A 20,189-nucleotide genomic window follows, 5' to 3' on the forward strand; every position below is an offset into this window, starting at 1 on the left:
GCAGCTGGGGCTTACTGAGCACCTACTGTGTGTCTGGTTCTGTGCTTGCCACCTGGCGGGGTTACAGAGAGCCTCGGAAGGTACAACTTCTGCTCCCAAGGGACGTGCAGTCCTGCTGCGTCACTCTCCCTGCAGAAACGGGAGGGTGAGAAAGCAGGGCCCACTCAGCAGGAGGAGCCCCCCACCCGTCCATGGGGTGTGCTTCCTCCTAAGAGGCCACTGCAGAGAGAAATGATGCTACACATTGTAGACTTGTGGCTAAGGAACCTGTGTCCCTCTGCACATCTTAGCCTAAGTGAAGCATGTGATGTTCTTCTATCCTTCTTGCCATGGCAGCCATTATCTTCTTAAAAATAATCTAATATCTAAGCAAATGCAAACTTGCAGCAATCTTCACTTAAACTCTATAGCTGTGCTTTATCACTCTTTGGAAAATACTTTAAGGTGATTTTCAGTATTTGAAACAGAATTGGGTAATTCTGATGACCTTCAGTGAGAAACACTGGTTTCGGTGATGCTATTTTCTTTCTTGTCCCAAAACTGACTAATCTGTGAACTGATCCTTTGAGATATGCAACAGAAAAAAGAAGCCGAGAGGATAAATTTATTCAAGAGACATTATTTTGAAAACAAGTTTGATGTTGCTTCATCCTTCTCTACTTAACTTTCTCTCTCACCCACACACTCCAAAAAAAAAAAAAAAAAAAAAAGTGTTCACATTACTAATGAACAAAATGCTGATGATCAGGTATTTCTTTTCCACATTGCCTTTATTTTCTTTGTGAAAAATAGAATCCTCAGAAGACGTATTACTATCAACATTCCTTTTCTACTTGAACCCAAAACCAATCTCAAATCAAAACACAAATCTTTGGACATATAGTATTAATACATTCCTCTGTCTTCCCAGATTTCCACTGGAAAGTTTCTTTCCTGCAGCGATACCTCTTTTTGAGGGAGTGTGTGTTTGCATAAAAGAAAATCTCAATGTTGGACAGGAGTGTGTGTTTGGTGTTAGAGGCAGAGAGGGACATGGAGGCCAGTATGTGCTTTCATCCCAGAATCGCCCCAGCTTCCCTAGCACTAGCGCTAGGTCCCTGGACAGAAATAGCACCAGTATCAGACCCCCAGCCCCCCACCCCAACCCGACCTGCTGGCGTGGTCCTGTCTGTACGTAGAGCCTTGACATAACCTCACTTTCTGAAGTTTGGCATTTGATCCAAAAGGATTCCAGAAGTCCTCTAATAAAACCTGCTACAAACTCTGAAGATGTTATTATAATATGTGTGTTGAAGATTATCGAGGAATAAACAGCAAAGCCTAGCATTCTAAAGTACATAGTCCATAGTCCGACTAGCCATTTGTTTGCTCATTCATTCATTTATTCATTGTTCAGATATTTACTGAACCCCTAATATAGGCCACTGTCTTTCTTGTTGCTGCAAATACAGAAGTGGACAAAATAGACAAGAATTCCTGCCTTCATGGAACTTACCTTCCTGTGGAAGGAGACGGATTATGAACAAACAAATGAGCTAATGAATAGTTTGTCAGGTGGTGGTAAGTGTTGTGCGATAACAAGACAGAGAAGGGGCAGGGCGTGCCAGGAGTTGGGAATCACAGTTTTAGAGAGTGATCGGGGTGGGTCCTCCTAGAAATGTGACCTTTAGGATGAGACATAAGGAGGTGAAAGAACAAGCCACATGTTACTGGGGAGAAGAGTGTTCAAGGCAGGCTGTCTAGGAGGGCAAGGCCCTGAGATAGGGCTGTTCCTGGCTTGTTGGGAGAGCATCACAGAGGTTGGCGTAGGTGTTCGGGAGTAAGAGAGATGGAGGGAAGTTAATGTAGATACTGGGGAGAGGTGGGGCTTATAGAGCCCAGGAGGCCACTGTCTGGACCCTGTATTTTACCATGTAGGCCACATGTGTCAAACACAAGGCCCGCAGGCCAAATCCGTCCCGCCAGGCCTTGCAATGTGGCCCGCACTGCGCTGTCATCACTGCACTCCGCTGCGTTTCCATCACAATGACAGTTTATGACTGTTCAGTAAACCATTCGGCCCGCGATTTAGGCTGGATTTTAGATTTTGGCCCCTTCTCTGATTGAGTTCGACACTCCTAATGTAGGCCATTGCAGAGTTTTGAGCGGAAGAGTGAAGTTGTAACAGGATGACTCTGGCTACTGCGTGGAGACAGTGAGAGGTGAGGGTGGAGCAGGAATTCAGGGGAGAGATGATGTGGTGTGGAGCAGTGTAGACGTGGTGGAGGTGGCAAGAAGTGGTTGGATTCTGGATATATTTTTATTTGTTAAACCTCACTTGGGGATATTTTTCCATTGTCTTTTTTTATTTTTTTAGAGAGAGTGGGAGGGGGAGGGAGAGAAAGTAAAACACAGATGTGAGAGAGACCCATGGCCTAGGTGCTTTTCTCTCGTGCCCCGACCAGGGCTGGGGATCGAACCTGCAACCCAGGAATTGAACCTGAAACCTTTGTTCCTTGGGCCAATAACCTTGGATGCTGAGTAAGAAAGAAAGGAGTCAAGACAATCCCAAGGCTATGGTCTGAGCCACGGGAAGGATGGAGTGGCCATTTACTGAGTGATTTAGCTAGAAAGGAAAACTGCCGTGGAGCGATGACTTAGGGGGATGCATTTCTTACCGTTGACATGGATCTTTGGGCGGAAGTCACACATTGCTTCTGCCTGATGGCATTGTCACATGATGAGAGGGACTTAGGGGATGGGCTGGAGGGTTCCTGTGTACTGTTCACAGCCACCTGGAAATCGGTGTCTGAGAGCATACCTTGTGGTCTTCAGATTCAATACCACTCAAAAAATGTGCTTTCTGGAAACACCATTTGCTTTGCTTTTCAGTTCTTCCTTCTCCTAGAGTCCAACCCGGATGGAGCTTTGCTGCCTAGAGTATTGAATAAACTCTACCAGGGCATATGTCATATCATTTAGCACCTGAAATCCTCGGAAGAGAACTCACAAAACCACAGCAGCTTGAAGTATTGTGGATTCAGTAGGTAAACTAAGCAGCTCTTCTGGGTCGAGTTTAAGCTCTAACGGAGGGCGGAGGGAAGTTTAAAAGGAATTAAGTCACTGACTAAAATGCTCAACAGTGACAATCCCCTTTCCCCCTAAGGTTATTATAGGAATTTTATTTCAGTTCCTGTCTCAAAGTCATACATCTGTCATGTAACGGGCCACCCAAGAAACCAGCAGAAAACTGCATCAGAGAGTGTGAGGGAGATAAGATATATGACTTGGACTCTAACCTGAAGATGGATTCTCATTCCATGTGACTCAGTGAGGGACCTGGGAATGCTTATACTGAGGACTCTTCATTCTGCACCGAGAAAACACTCTGTTAAAAACACAAACGTGAGAAAGGGCCCAGGCAGGTAAATGTGACAGATAAGCTTCCTCAGCCCTGAGAAATTTAATCTCAACTGGATTAGCATATCTAAGACAATTTTTATTTTGAGCTAGCCACCAAATAAATGAAGGGCCTTATAAAAGGCTTCTCGCCCTGGCGGGATAACTCGGTGAAGGCATTGTCCCTATATGCCAACGTTGTGGGTGCAACCCCCAGTCAGGGCACATCCAAGAATCAACCAATGAATGCATAAATAAGTGGAACAACATATGGATGTTTCTCTCTGTGTCTCTCTTCCTCCCTTCCTCTCTCTCAAGTCAATTTAAAAAACTTTTATTTTTTTAAAAAACTTCTTGCAACCAAAAATTTCCTTTGCAGAATACCTCCACAAAGCCGCCTCAAAGTGCTGTGCACACGGCACACAATTAATACATGCCCCCTGGATTAGAAATGGAGAATCTTATTGCCATTAAATACTGGGGGATTAAATATTTCAGCCAGATTTTTCTTTTGTTAATGAAACTGATACTTGGCCCAAGACATTAAAGGAAAAAATCTGATTCTGCTTAGTGAATAGTACTTGTTAAGCACTTTCATTTATAAAAATATCATTTTCTTCCCATGGTTCTTTCAACATGGAAAGTACACATTTCCTATGGAGCGTGTGCGGCGGGCTCAGGCTCCAGTAACCGCCCCCCCCAGCCGTGGCCGTGGAGCCGTGGGGCACACGCTCTGCCCGGACAAGCCACTGAAAGCCGCCTCGCCTCAAAGAGAAGGCGGCGTTTCACACAGGCGTTTGGGTTCTGGAAGCAATCCCTGTGCTGTTTTCTTTTGAAAAAGCCATTGTTTCAGATGTAACGGGGCTCCAGCGAGAGAGCCCCCCCCCCGCGTGGCCCGCGGAAGAGCCTGCAGGAGCGCCCATGTCGACAGATTGCATCCGCGAGAAGGAGCGAGGTGCCCCAGCTTCCAGGGGGGATTAGCTCCTGCAGAGTGTAAAGACCACGGCGTGTTCATATTCATTTCAGAGGAAATTAAAAAAAAAAAAAAAAAGCCTGGGAATAAATGTCAAACACGTCTTCCTGCTGCTTTTCCTGCCTCGGCCCACGGAGCTGAGGTAGCAGAATGTGAGACTGGAGGGCAACGCGGGAGTTGCCGGCACCGGAGTGAACTCTGCCTCCGGGAGGCCGGCCTTTCTCTTTTGATTCTAAAGAGCAGAGAGTAAAAAGGGGCACCCCTATGTAGTGCACCGAGTAGAATGGGGCACCCCTGCATAGTGCACCCCACACTCACTGTCCCTCTGATAATGAAAAACCTTGGCCCCGGCATAAAGAAGGCTGTACTTAAGCTTTATGTCCATGAACATGGAGGAGATTGCAGTGTAGTTCCATCCAACAAGAACATCTGTGTGCAAGGGCCTATGGGAAGTAGGGTGATGGGGTGCACACACGCAGACCCTCTCCTTTAGGACTCAGTCTGGGACAGTGGTCAGCAAACTCATGAGTCAACAGAGCCAACTATCAACAGGAAAATGATTGAAATTTCTTTTGAGAGCCGAAAACCGACTTCTGTGCTAGGACCACGAAGTTTCAGTCGCTTTGCACGTGCATGCCTGCACGTGGTATTTTGTGGAAGAGCCACACTCAAGGGGCCAAAGAGTTGCATGTGGCTCGAGAGCCACAGTTTGCAGATCACTGGTCTAGGGGAAGGCACATAAGCCCACAACTACAACACAGAGCATCATGCGGCCGCCCTATGAGCTCAGGAGAGTGCCGTTCCCCTGATCCCTTGGGAAGCTGGAGTTGGACTCCTTCCATAAATCCAGAACCCGAAGTTACATTTTGTCCCTGAGTGAGGACTAGAAAAATGTTAACCTCAAGCCAACAGACCAGGGACCTGCCCTTCTAGAGCCTTTGGGTGAGAAGAGAATACCACCCTTGATAAAGCAGCCCTCGCTAAGGAATGGAGTGGCTTGGTTTGGTTCCACCTGCCAGGTGCAGACATTCTGGGCCAGGAAATGGGTATAAAAGTTGGCCCAGACATGGAGAAACCTACAGAAGAAGCGAGGAGGGGTCACCCCGTTGGGATGTTTCTGAGTCTGCGTAGGACTCCAGTAGGCCACTCACAGAACACATACCCATACAGAGAAATGACAAGGGAATCCACTGTCCGGGGAGGCGTGGCCTCCCACACCCCACCCTTAGCACAGGGTGAGGCATGCACGGCCCCATTCCCAGGAGTGGAGGGCTGACAGCCTTCAGGGGAGTGTGACTCCAGGAATCACCGTTAGCCTGAGGGCCACTTTACCTTGGTCATGCTCTCTTCCCAGAGCCCATATCTACTGACAGGCACTGAACGGCGTACTCAGGATGGTTCCCTTGTCCCAAGGCAGGACAACTGAAGGACCTTCCCGGCCCCAGACCTGCCCATCTCCATTCTCAATAGATTCTCCTCTGCCTCACCCCCGGGAGGTGTTGATTCAGGAGCATTCCCCAGGAAACTGCACACAAAGCTCCAAATGTCCAATCCAGAGTCCGTTTCCCAGGGAACTGACTTAAGATAGACACTCCCAGGCTTGTATTTCCCATCCAGACTTCTCCACTGAGCCCAGACTCGAGTCCAACGGTCTACTCCACATCTTCACTGGCATGCCTTACAGATGTTTCCAACAAAACATGAATTTGAACCCAGTTTCACTCACTCCCACCAGCTGCCTTTCCCCCAACTCAGTAAATCTCACTCATCCAGTTGCCATTCTTCACCCTTCTATCCAGTCAGTCATCACGTTCTGTTGGTTGTATATTCTTTATTTAAAAAAAAAAAAAAGATATTTTTATTTATTTCCAAGAGAAAGGGAGAGGGGGAGAGAGGTAGAAACATCAGTACTGAGAGAGAATCATTGATCAGCTACCTCCTGCTCTGGGGATTGTGCCTGCAATCTGGGCATGTGCTCTGACTGGGAATCGAACAGTGACCTCCTGGTTCATAGGTCCATGCTCAACCACTGAGCCATGCCGGCTGGGTAGTTGTATATTCTTAAATGCATTTCTTTTGATTTCTGCTGCCCCCGCCCTAGTCAGCGTCACCACCAGCTCTGGTCTGGACTGCTGCAGTCGCCTCTTGTGTGTCACAATGTCCTTCTTTTAGTATTACAGCAGCCAAAGTGAAGTTTTTTGTTGATTTGCTTATTTTATTGTCTCAGCTTACTTGCTTTGCTAATAGGCAGTTTGGTTACATAGATCAAAATCCAGAAGGACCATGGCCTTATATAATTCTCCTTCCAAGAGGTCATCAATTGACAGATTTTTAGGCGTCTTTCCAAACGTATTTTTTTCCATATAAGCATCAATCATATTCTCCCATTCTTTCTCTGGCTCTCACTGTGCCTCCTGCCCCTATTTATACAAATAGTAACATACTATATACGTTGTTTTGCACCTCACTTTTTCATTTAACAATACAGAGTGATGATTCATTTAATATATTAATCTGACCACCTCACACGGTCACTCCAGCTTTACATTCTTTTTTTTGGCTTGCCATTACTCTTATAATAAATCTCAAGATTTTTAGGATGATAGCCTTTGGGCCACACATAGTCTTCAGAAATGTTTTGCATGGTTCACAATGTTTTACAAAATTAGAGTCAAGCATCATTAGACTGGCTCTGCCCTATTGAGTTTGCTGCAGAACCCCGCATTCTCTTGTATCGACTTGCCTCCCATCACTTCCTTCTGTCACCTGCCCAGCCCCCACAGGCACTGGCGATTGCACTGCCTTCCTCTCCAGTCCCAGCTGCCGCTCCTCTCCCCGCTTTCTCTGGCCATATTAGCCTTCTTTTGGTTTCTTCTGTGCTCCTGAGCACCTTCTCACCTCAGTGTCACACAGACTCTGTGGCAAAGCTGCCAGTGTTTCATCTTCTCGAATTGCCTTTTCCTCTTTTCACACCTGTCTGATCTGTTACTCTTCAGGACTCACCTTCAAGATCAATGCCTTAGAGAAGCCACCCCTCACACCCACATGGATTCGTCCGTCCCTTCTCTCTCATAGCGCTTATCAAACTTGTATCAGCTGTTATATTATTAATTCTGAAATTGATGTATTTGTCACATTTTACTTTTTATGAACCTGGAAGATGTCTTACAATGAACGGTGACTTACAGAGAATGACTTGCAACTTGCCATTAGTGGAATTTTAGATTTGATGAAACTGTAAATATTTATTTGTAACAGCATCTGTTCTCCCCCCCCCCCCCCTCTCTCTAGTTTGAGTGGCAGGAGGCCAGGGGCCATGGCTCTCTCATTCCCCCGTATGTGCAGTCAGACATGGGATAGATGCTCAGTAACTAGATTGAGTGAATAAACAAGGGAGCAAAGCAGGACTTTATTTTACAGATCCTAAATTTGCCTCTCAACGTTTTAATTTTCCAGGATTTGATGAGTTTATGTTCTATATTCTTACTGTGTCCTTCAGGGCTCTAAGAGCTTGCCGTCTTCCCATTCATCTTTGTTTTGTAGACTGGAGATGTTACTGGTGGTGTGTCTTCAACAAGAAAGCACTTCATCCTCTCGGTCCCTTCAGCCAGTCATCTCTGGGCCTTTTGCAGTTGTCTGCACTGTCTTGTGTGGGGATGAGTGTTTTCTGAATTCATTCCTTTTTTTTCCCCCTGGTAATTTCCTGCCTTTTGTTAATGGTTTTGATTGCTATAGCTAGTCAGACTGGTATTAGGAAAGAGTAATCTCTGTGTCCTTTAGGTCCTGAAGAAAATATACTTTGTCAGTATCTAAGGTGCAAGCATTGCTACCTATATCTCAAAAAAATATTGCATTTGTTTTGAGGTGTCCCAGAAAGGAAAAAATAAGATAAGAATTTCATTACACCCATTTCTACTCTTACTGCTTAAATACTTCTATTACTACCGTATCATTAACCCAGATCTTATAAATCTGAGATTATTATAAAAACTGGTTGAAGTTTTTCTTTACTATCATTTTGACATTGATCATTAAACTTAACAAAAATTCATTAGTTTAATATAAAGGTTGTGTGACTGTAACAGTTTTTGAAAATTAATTTAGTAGGTTGCTTTTCAGGAGAGTAAGTGAGAAGTCAGGATTTATAACCTATACTTAAAGGGTTATTTGAATTATTTCCCCCTGAAGGCATCATATCCTTCCTCCCAACAGTGAAGCTCTGGCCGATTTCCTGCTCGCATGCATGTTGATGACATGTTCATCCCACCGTCTTCCCACCGTGCCTTCCTTCCTGTTAGTGGGGCATTTCCCAGCCCTCAGGAGCTCAGTGTTGTCTGAAAGCTTGTGGGTTTCTCTGTGCTGTGTCTCTCCCAGATTCGTTATAAATGGGCTACACAGGATGAGTTCTACCCCCATCTCTGACAATGCTGCTGCTTTTATTTATTTTTTTATTTAAAAAGTGCCAAAATAGGAAAAAACATTGCTCCTCATTGTTCAATACCTTAAAAAAATAAAATAAAATCCTGTGTGCAATCAAAAATTTGCAAAGACTTTTTGAAAGTCTAAAATGTATGGATAAATTTTATATTGATCATACACTTTTATCCCAGAAGTTGAAATTGTACATAAATATTAAAAAAACACATGTACATAAACTTGTATGTGCATATAGGTATATATATTTTTATATGTATATGTGATATATGTTCATGTGAGATGTATTGGCTATAAAATGTCCTTTTTATTTTTGAAGCAGCTTGTGAGCAGAGACAGTGTAGGAGTGTGGTCAGCAAAAAATTACCTGGAAGTCAAAAAGCTAAAGCTTCTGGCGCTGCTGTGCCCATCACTGAATGTGTGACCCTGGGCAAGTTATTGGCTCTTCTTGGACTTGAGCTATTTTTAATTGTAATAAGAGAAAGTAGAATTCGATCACTGGTTCTCGGCCCCAATTGTACATTAGAAATGCAGGTGCCCAGAATCTACCAAGTGATTCTGATCTAATTTGTTAAAAATCTCCCTGTGAGTCTCAGGTGCAGTCAGGGTCAAGAACGGCCACCTAGGAAAACTCTCGGCTGTCTCCAGGCTTTCGAGTCTCTTGCTTTCCTTTTCCTTCTCAGGAGAGGATGGATCAAGTGAGCAGAGCAGTTCCTTTTGTTGGATTTGTCTAATTTACATGGGATTACACAGAATGCTCTAAGTTAAAGAGTGCTTAGTGTCCCCTCACTTGGTGTCTACCTGCCTGTTCACTCTAGCACGGAGCTCCTTGCAGGCATGCTCCTCTGCATGGTTGAGCGTGCTCATGTCTTCATGCTCTGTAGCGACCTCAGCAGTGCTCTGTGGCTGGAAAGGATAAGAGCCCCTCCCCTCTCCCCCGTTCATGTGTCTCCTTCCACATGGCCTTGAACTATGGCCAACAGCCTCGGTTTACTTCTCATCACCAATCTTTTTGCCACACAACCTTTTCAAAATTTTTTATCTCTAATTTCCTTCTCTTGATCTCCTTCAGTTTTTAATCTTTGTGACTCCTGAAACAACTAATAAATGCATTTATTGACACAGTAGGTACTTAGAAAAAGAATAATAGTTTTTAAGCATATGGGGTTCTAATCACTTCTGAACCTGTGGGTTGACCAGTGAATACATGATATATATTTTTAACACAATAACAACTTACAAGAAGAAAAACAAATTTCAAGTATATTAGGTTTCCCTTCCCAAAAAAACATTTCTTCTAGTTCTTTCCTCACCCCCACTGCCACTAACCCAGTTTAAGGCCAGGTTCCTTCCTTCTAGCCTCTTTTCCTTCTATAAATAATAAGAATTGACTATTGTTGATGGTAGGCCCTGTGATGAGTATTTTTATGATCTCACTTAAACCTCACAAAAGGGGGTAAAGAGGAGGAAACCAGGGCTCGTGGAGCCCAGCATCTGTTGAGTCCTAACCCCGGCATTTAGCAAAGGCTCTTTGTGCATTATCTCACTCACCCTTTTGGGTGACCATTTTCCATTTGACCAAGGACTAAATGTGGACTTCAGTGTTTCATACTGGCCCTCGGTCACAAGGCTAGTAAATACTGGAGTTAAAATCTAGACCACCTCACCCAGGAATGTAAACCATGGTGCTATTGCTTTTATTACTACCACTATCTTTGTTTTGCAGATGGGGAAATTAAGGCACAGAGAAATTTATTAACTTTGCCTAAGATCACCAAGCTATAAAAGGCAGAGACAGGATTTGAAACCGGGTCTTTGTAGTTCCAAAGCCCAAGTTGCAAGCGCCCATACTCTTGCCTCCATTCTGACTTTATCCTTGGCACCCTGACTGTAAATCATGCCTCACTCAAGCCCTCCAGGAACACTGGTTTTTTCCTAGCTATTTCTGCTCAGAAACAGTTTGCATCTATTTTCTAGGCCTGAAGTCATTTGTTTATTTTTTTGGACTTTAAAGGTTGTTTGAGGTCTAGCCCTCCTCGCCCCCTGCCTTATTCCCACAGTGTCGAGAGCTCATGGCCCTGCTTGGTCACTGTGTCTCTCTCACCCTCTTACCAGCATGCTAGACTTTGGTCTCCAGATGTCTTTCGTTTTGTATTATTCCCTTCATCTCTTCAGCCAGTTTTTCTTGAAGACCTGTCCTTTGCTGGCAGGGTCTGCTTGGAAGGCCTGAATCTACCTTCCCTGCAACAGCTCAAGGCCACCTTCTCTGTGCAGTCCCTGTTGTTCTCTTCCCCTCTCTTGCTGTGCCTCACATCTGAGCTCCCTCCAAACTCGGGGTGCAGTGTGGAGCCTCATGAAGGAGTCCTTATGTGTAAAGTTGTACGTGAACCCTGTGAGGACAAAGACCACCTACGAACAATCCTGAGCCTGTAATAGTTGCATGATAAACAAGCAGCGAATGAGTTATTAATTTTGCTACTGTGTTCATTCTGAATCCAGAAAAGTGAAGTTTTAAAATGTCGATTGAGAAGAGTTTTTTAAGTGCATGTGACTGTGCTTATTGTAAGGGCTACTGAAACTGATCCTGTAAAACTCTGTTGTTCTCCCAGTAAACGTCCCCTCCACGGTCATGGAAGCCATGTGCCGGCAAGACGCCCTGCAGCCCTTCGGCAAGAGCAGCAAACTCCCTCCCCAGCAGCGCTCTGTGGTGTTCCCGCAGACGCCCTGCAGCAGGAACTTCTCTCTCCTGGATAAATCGGGGTCCATCGAATCCGGGTTTAACCAAATCAACGTGAAAAACCAGCGCGTCCTGGCGAGCCCGACGTCCACGAGCCAGCTGCACTCAGAGTTCAGTGACTGGCACCTCTGGAAGTGCGGGCAGTGCTTCAAGACCTTCACGCAGAGGATCCTGCTGCAGATGCACGTGTGCACGCAGAACCCCGACAGGTAACCCTGACTCCTCTGCTCGTGGTATGTTTCCTTAGGAAAACCCCTTGCTTCCCTGACAGGTGCCAATCACCTCCTCCAGCCACCCCGTGGGGGAACCCTGGGATCAGAGGCATCTGTGATCCAGCAGGTCAGAGGCGTGGTAGGCCACCCTGGGTTGCGTAGAAGGGCCACACAAACCGTGGTCTCAAGAGGAGTCTGCGCTTGCTTTCCAAACAGCTTGAGTCTGAAAGGGAGCAAGATAGGAGGAACGGTTATGAATATCACGGGTGGAAAAATGAGGTCGGGATAATTAGAATCCCCTCCGTCTTCCAAAGATAATACACCCGGCCGCCCTGCTGCTGCCACAGCCGTTTCAGGGTTCACCTCCAGTGTGCCGTGGGTAGGAACTTAATTAAGTACTAAGAGGTAATGAATTGGAATTTTTTGCTTAGTACTATTTTTCTTCGGAGCATGCAAACCCATAAATCCTGCAAAGCTGTCAAAAGGAAATACCTCCTCTGCTAGTGAAGTGGAGGAAAACAGATGCCACTTATTCAATAAACTAATATCCACACCGAAGAAAAATGTGGACTAGATACCTCAGAGTCAAAGTTGGTTTGAAAGTTTGTCAATAAAGAATTTTATGGCCATGAACTGAGGATGAAATTTAGCTGAACAAGTGAATTAAAATTTCAGGTACTCTGACGAGTGGCATAGTAGATATAATGGAACTATTATTTATGAATCAAAACTGGTTTATTCGACAGCCTTGATCGCTGGGAGTGCAAAAGACAAAAATCAAATTAATTCAAAGAGAAAAAAAAGTGTGTTTTATCTCTTCTTCACAGCCTGTGGAAATTTGATTAACCCTCACATAGCTAAGAATAGCATCAAAAATCACTTTCAGTATAAAAGCAGGGAATAATTTTTGGAAGTAGGAAAAGAGACTAGGAAGCAGGACTCCTGAGTTATTTACTTCATTGGGCCATGGGATTAACCGTAAGCCACATGGCCCTACTTGCCTTACAATGTACACCAGTCTCTTCCCTCCCAGCTCAGTAGGATATACACATGCTAGGAAATCCAGCAGGGAGGGTGTGGGCATGGTGCACAGGGGGTAGGTCTTTTCCTAAAATATCATTTTAGGGTCCATAGACACACTTACATGTGTACATGTTTTTATTTGCACCATTCTGGAAACCACTTACTTAGCATTGATCATTGCTGTAGCTAATTAATGACGAAACATTAACTTTCAGCCTGGTAAGGCAGCTGTGTCTTTACAATCTTTACCTTCAGTAGGAGAGCCTTAACCTTCACCTGGTGCGAATTAGTACTTTTGGCGTTAGAGAGGGCACAAAAGTTTTGAAAATGTTTCATTTGCTCAGAAAGGATTTTTAAAACAGTTTGCCTTCCTTGCGAGTATCCATATAGCCTCAAGATATATGCATTCAAAGTTTGCAAAGCATTTCAGTAGTTTAGGGGCATCTTGTTATTATAAACTTATTTTTTTTAATTGAGTGAGTCTGAATGGATAGATTTGTTATTTGCACAAATTCATTGTTATCATCACTGAATGTGCAAGGTGAAAATGAAATGATAGTTGAAAGTTTCTGGGTGGCAAGCTTAGCTTTGAGTATAATATCATCCCGCGCTGAATGCCACATAAAGCAATAAAAATATGTCTCGGTGAATAGGAAGATATCAAAACAGATTGTTTGGACTGGCCTCTGGCGCACTTAGAAAACCATGTATATAGTAAGGTGTAATCATTATGGTGTCTGTCCTGGCAGATGACGGTGTCATAACTTGTAACACGTTTATGTAAACTGTCAGAGGAGTACCTGATAAATCAGGAAACTTACGTGGACAAAACACACTTCCTTGAAAGACTGTTGGGTCAGTGCTCATTCCAAGCTAATTTAGAGTTCTTGGCAAAAGTCCAAGTGGCATGAGCCTCTGGGCCTGTGCCAGACGCTGATGGGCGTCTCTGGCTCAGATGCCAAGTGTGCTATGGCCAGGCCTTCCCACCCCAGGTGCGGTGAGGGAAAAGGTGCTCAGTGTCCTTGTAGTTAGCCAGAGGGGGACCTGATTATTCACACAGTGTGTTCTGCTGCTCACGTTCCTGTGCTTTATTGGTGGCACGAGAGATGGTCACCGTCACTCATAAGTAAGTTAAAATTAAGTATTCAAAGAATGTAGTCCCTTTATAGGCAAAATGATGATGATGATGATATGCTGGAATTACTCCATTACATCTGGGTTGGTTATTGAGAATAAAGGGAACATAGGAGATGCCCAGTCACTTTGACCCACTGGTCTCATTCTGGAGACGTGGTTTTGCCTTTAGCAGTAGGACTGGAATAGCTTCTTTCAGGTCCAGAACCTAGAATGTTGTCTTTGTACCAGCAAATTTGGAAGTAAAAGATTCTCTCCATAATTCTTAACCCCACAGGTGCTAAATAAGAGAAATATACAAAACTGAAATGGAACATGAGATTCATGTCTGATGGTTGCAAAATTTGGAACCTTTCCACGTGAAGAATGACAAGTGCTGAATGTCCGTGTTTTCTTGAGGGAGTGACCATAAATCAAGTGGCTTTCCATCTTTGGCCATTTGTGCCAGTTCAGACAGAGACAATGAAAAAGCTTAGAACTTACCAGTCAGAACCCACTTCCATTGATTTGGAAAACGCAAACACTTTTATTTTGATAGGAAAATCTGGCTAGAACCACAGGCAAGAGAGGAAGACGCAGAAGACAAAGCCAGAAGGTAAACAGGTTAGAGTTTCAAACGGGTCCAAATTTGAAACAGGCCGCTGAATCTTAGGTCCAAAAGATTTTTCACTCAACAGACTAAGTATTTAGCCCTGAAACCTAAGACATTTCAACCTTCATCAAAGAGACTTTGTGTGTCTATATTTGTGAGGGGGTATAAAAAAATCTGTGCCTTGATATAAAGAAAAGAGACTCAAGGAAACCTAGGGCTGCCAGCATCACCGGCTTTTATTTTTACTACCGTGTTATTTACATTGAACACAGAAAAACGATTCACATTCATGAGGGTCTAAAGAGCCACTGAATTGTTATTTCTTGATTTTCCTCCCTGTTAATATTAAACAAGCCCCCAAATCCCTTCTTCCTTTCTCTCAGTCAACTGACTCTCCCCCCCTCCCCCACCAAGTAAATTCAAAGGGAAGAAGCTGTTGGACTCTAGACCAACTAGGATTTAAATCAGGAACTTCATAAACATGTGGGGTTTTACATAAGCTTCTGACCTAGACCAGGGCAGCTGGACTCACTTTTGCTCGAACCAGGAGTTAGCAATCCCTTTTCTCTTCTGTTTTTCTGCTGCAGAAACTCTCAACAGTCCCATTGGGGGGGCTCCAGAAAGGGGTAAGCAGAGCCTTCAATCACTGTGGATTATTTGCTGATAAATATGTTCTCTCCCCCCCCCCCCCCCCCCCGCAGAAAGTGTCTTTTTAATGCTCATCTTCATTTTGCATCCTTTTCCTTTTCTCTTTTTTTGGTTGTTTATGTCACGTGGGGAGAGTTTGCCTTTAACCTCCTGGATGCATCATCCGCTGCCCACACTTGTGTTTGTTTTGAGTATCATTGTTTGTCTATGGCTGCGTTGGTACCAGAAGGGAAGATGACTCTAGAGGTTGCTGTTGGTGGGAGGAGCCTGGAGCCAATCCATCACCATAATGGTTTCTTTGGAATGTGCCAGTGTTCTTGTGTCCCCCTCTCCCCTCCCCCCAAGTGTGAAGGTTATCTTCTTTCTGGCATTCCATGTTTTCCAGGTCCTCTGGCTCTGCGCTTTTGCTGCTCCCCTGCAACCTTTTCCTCCTCATGGAGAGAGAGCTCAGGTCATTTCTCACCCCGCACAGCCAGCAGCAGGCTCCCTTTGAAGTCTCTGGGGATTTGCACTTGGTCTGACTGACTAGCGGGGCAAGGAGAGGATGTGGCCTCAACTGAACAACTTTTGTCCTGGAGGCTTTCAGGCCATGAAAAAAAAAATCAAAGAAGAATTATTAATATTGTAAACCAAACCACACTTAACGTTGTTATATGTTTCATTCTTTTCCTATGTGTACACCGAACCAATTACAGACTCAAAGTAAATGAATGGCACATTTTAGGGGAGGAGTCTTTGGCAGAGGAGCTGCCAGTTATGGAGAATGCCAGGGGACGTACAGAATTGTCTCGATGCCTTCTTTCTGCTTAAGATCTGGCCAGCCATCTTAGACAATAAAGAAATGGACCCAGGCTTTGTCTGTCTTTTAGTTATTTTATTCTTGAGTATGGAACACTTTCTAGTTTTTCATGAAGCTTGCTATCTCTGTGGAAACTAGCCACAGGAGGTTGTTTGAATTGAAATTAATCAAAGTAAGTAGAACGATACTTTGGTTTCTCAGTCGCCCTAACACATTTCAAGTGGCAAGTGGCCCCCATATTGGACAGTGTAGATACGGAATATTTCCATCACTGGACAACACTGCTGGTAAAATTCCAACTCTCAGCCCTCAAGTAGTCTGAGAGCCATAAGCTCATCGTGGTTGTAAGATGTTGTCCCTTTGCGCTTGTTTTGGGAATAATAAAGTGCTAACTGTGTATGAGGGCTTGGGAAGAATCAAAGTGCCTTAGAAAGGAGAGTCCCATTTAGTTGTTCAATGACATAAGGTTCTGGAAGGAGTGAAGCTGAACGCAGCATTTGACGACATCTGTTCTCCCTTGCTGCTTCTGGTGCAACTCACTGAAGGGAGACAGAACTTTGGAGGTGAACTTGATTGTGTCCAAAAGTTTAATATATTTAGTCCTATCTTTTGGCTAGATCTTTGAAAAGTTGGTGGAGTGTTAGTCATCAGAGTAAGAAGCTGAGTAGTGGCAATTGATCCTGTGTCCCTTGCATCCCCCAGCAGTAAGTTGAGAGCTGAGGTATCAGGATATGCTCATGGGAACTTGCATGCAGGGTCTCAGCTCCTGTGGCCAGCTGTCCCCAAAGAAGTTGTGAGGTTTGAGATTCCACAGCAGTGATGTTTTCTAGGCCCTGCGTTTGGGCTTGAGGGTTTCATTCTGTCTTGAAAGTTTTCCTGCATCCTTAGATGAAAGCCTAGGAGAAGTCAGTGTTAAAATTGCTTTTTGAGTCATTTTCTCTTTTTCTTTTTTTTAATATTGCCAATCCAGGTAAAGAAGGGATCTTGTTGATTCACTATGTAACTTCTGTGCTTTCTTAGGGCTAATTTCTGTAGATTTCTAGGCTGAGAGAGACAATCTGTTTTTATACTGGCAATTGGAGCAGACATTTTAGTTCTAAATTCTACATAAAGTCAACTTCTGTACAGGTGCATGTGACCTTACGGTCTAAAATCTTATTTCTTAAGGTACCTAAGAAGAAAGGTTGTCGCTTGATTTTTTGAGATCAACTGCAATAAGGTTTGGTCCTACATTTCTGGCACTAGGTTTCTTTGTTGCTCTGATTTGCAGCTGTTTACACACACACACACACACACACACACACACACACGGAAGCTCTATGTTCAGGGAACTGGCTAGTGCACATGATGGTAGGTGGAGATCATGTTGTTGATGCCGTCTCCTGTGAGCTGTGTCGTGGACAGATCGCAGGCGGCACACCTCTGAGAGAGGATGCAGGAGAGAGTCTAGGTCAGTCCACCCCCCCACCCCCCTTACCAGAGGTGAGAGGTGAAAAAATACAGTCAGGGGAGCTGAGTGACTTGTCCAAGTCCCACAGCTGATTGAGGCCAGAGGCCAAAGTAGCACTTACCTCTCCTATTTTTCCTGTTCTAGACCTTTTCATTCAGCTAAGCTAAATTCTGCAACGTTTTAAAAGCTGTGCCAGATACAGAGGCAGTAAAGCACTGATCAGACTGTCACATTACAGCGGGAAGGCCAGGGAGTGTTGGGGAGTAAGGGGAAAGAGGTCAACCAAAGGACTTGTATGCATGCATATAAGCACGGCCAATGGACACAAGACACTGCGGGGAGGGATGAGGGCATGTGATAGGGGCTGGGGGAGCTGGGGGAAGGTCAATGGGGAAAAATAAAGGAGATATATATGTAATACTATATGTAATACTTTAAACAATAACAAATTAAAAAAGTAAATAAAAGCTGTGCCCTACATTGGTCACTAGATGCGTAACAAACTCCTCTCAGGCTGATGCTGGGTAGAGGTGATGTGTTGGGGTCCCATTTGCCTTTCATTGGGATGTATTACCTTGATATAAGAATTCAACCCAAGCCTCTCTGTGGTCATTTTTGTAAATCTTTGGGACTGTTGACATAAAAAGAATGGATTGACTTCTGACGATAGAAAATAAATTACCCCAACTTCTGACAGCAGAGTTAGAAAAAGAAAAGATTAATTGGTTTTGTTTAGTGGCTTATTGTTTATTGTGATAGCTATTAAAAATAGATAACCAGAGGCTAATAAATGTTAATGGTCCCTTTACTATTAGAAAAATCAATTGTCAGTGGATATAGCATATAATAATGTATTATTTTATTTATAATCTTCAATAACATTTAAAAAATTCACCCCTGAGAGAGTGATTTCTTTAAAAAAAAAAAACTCTTTAAAGTTAATGGTTATAACAAAGAAGAGATTTGGCAGGAGGACATTTCATCTACATATAACTTTAATGGCTTTCAAAGCATTAGTTTATAATTATAATAAAATGTGTGCGCAGTTTGTCAAGATTGATAAACTCCTTATCAAGGACTCTTACATATTTCTTAGAAACCTGTTTGAGAGCAGTTAAATAGATTTCTAAGTGTAAGTAATTAAAATTGTATAGTATTGAGTTATTGATCAATCCTGGACTATTAATCAAGCTAAAAAATTCTACAATCAGTGCTCAGCGTGCTGAAGTCTGGTAAAATAATGGTATTTGTGTTCAGTGAGGCAAGTAGCCACAATTAAGCACTTCGCTTGACAAATGAGAGGGTCCACTTTATTTTGCACTTAATTGAATTGTTGTACATGCTCGGTCACCATTGTCTCCCAGTCTCACAGTTTGGTTTCTGGTCGTGGGAGCTTGTGTTTGTTAAAGGTAGAACAATTAAGTCCACTTGCACCATGGGCTTTCTACGTGTAGCCAGAAAGTCCAGGCCACACACCAGGGCTCATGAGTGCTGTTAATATCCCTCATGACAGATTCTTCATCTTCCTAACAAAAACGTGGATAAACAAATGGGAGTCCTGTCGAAGAATGACACGAAATATAGCTCAGACAGTGACAGCTGCCCAGGTTTTCTATCACTCGGCAGCTTTTGCTGAAGTAAGCAGAAGAACTTCTGTAGAGAAGATAGAATTTTAATCTATTTTATGAAAACCCAAAATTGATCTGATTCTCAGGAGCTGGAAAGCATGTTCTCCGGCAGGCTTGCTACCGTATTTTTCGGACCATAAGACGCTCTGGACCATAAGACGCACCAGTTTTTAGAGAAGGGAAATGAAGAAAAAAAGATTCTGAAACAAATAGTGTCCTAAAATATTTTATGTGCATTAAAACCCAACATCACAGTCATAAACACATGTAATCAACCCTGTAAAGTAAACAGCAGCATTTAGAACCATTTTAGAGCCGGGCAAGCACACAGAGACCACACAGAGCCGGGCAAGTAAAAAAACTTTTTTTTTAAAGTATATGTGTAGGCTATATTTGGACCATAAGACGCAGGGACTTTTCCCCCCCACTTCTGGGGGGGAAAAAGTGCGTCTTATGGTCCGAAAAATACGGTAATTATCAGGTATTTGCCAGAACTTCCGTCCGTTTGCTTTTGCATTGTAGTCACAGTGGCATCCCGTGGTTTCTGAACTGTGATGACTTACATCTCCCACATGAACCGGGGGAAGTGGAGTTCAGGAACAAGGCTCAAACGGAGAAATATTATTTGGGGGGGTGGGGCGGGGAGACAAGCTCCTGTGCTTAGAATAAGGTCCAACTGCCCCAGAGTGACTTTGGCATCAAGAGCTTATTTCCTGTGAGGACAGTTTATCCTCGGTTTTCTGAACTGACAGAGATAAGAAGGAGGCTTTCCCTGTTCCAGGTGATTATTGTGAAGATTAAACTAAGTAAGTGGTTTTAAACCCCCTTGAAAAGTTAAAAGTGCCATGGAATTATCAGAGACAATTATGTATTTTCTTTTGTAAGATGCTGGCTGATCAGGACTGTAGTCTCTATGCTCCCCAAAAGTACATTAACATTGGCCTGGGGGAAGGGATAGAGAAACAAGAAAGTTGGGGTGCTTGAAATGGTAAAGTTAACACCAGAAAAAAAAAAAAAAAACAAGAAAAAAAACCCATTTGGGAATTAATGTCTCAGCAGTTCTGTGAATTTTGTTCCAGTGGCAACAAGCCATGGGAACTTGTGGCTAAAGTTCTATGCAAAACAGAAAATGTCACCAGAAAGTGGTGGCCTTTGTTTCACGTTACTGATGTCCACTGACC

At 43.8% G+C, this 20,189-nt stretch overlaps 1 protein-coding gene across 3 annotated transcripts in view; it reads left to right on the plus strand.

Moving 5' to 3' along the window:
• Positions 1-20,189, plus strand: part of PRDM6 (PR/SET domain 6) — a 100,979-nt gene that overhangs the window by 72,757 nt on the left and 8,033 nt on the right. For all 3 annotated transcript variants that reach the window (XR_006739816.1, XM_045571883.1, XM_045571884.1), the window contains exon 6: positions 11,395-11,731. Coding sequence is in view for 2 of the 3 variants with exons in the window: in XM_045571883.1 (XP_045427839.1) it covers positions 11,395-11,731 (337 nt within the window). In the remaining variant the exon portion in view is untranslated. The remainder of the gene's footprint in view (positions 1-11,394; positions 11,732-20,189) is intronic.

This window comes from Pipistrellus kuhlii, unplaced genomic scaffold, assembly GCF_014108245.1.
Source record: "Pipistrellus kuhlii isolate mPipKuh1 unplaced genomic scaffold, mPipKuh1.p scaffold_m20_p_4, whole genome shotgun sequence".
In the NCBI taxonomy this organism is placed as follows: domain Eukaryota; kingdom Metazoa; phylum Chordata; class Mammalia; order Chiroptera; family Vespertilionidae; genus Pipistrellus; species Pipistrellus kuhlii.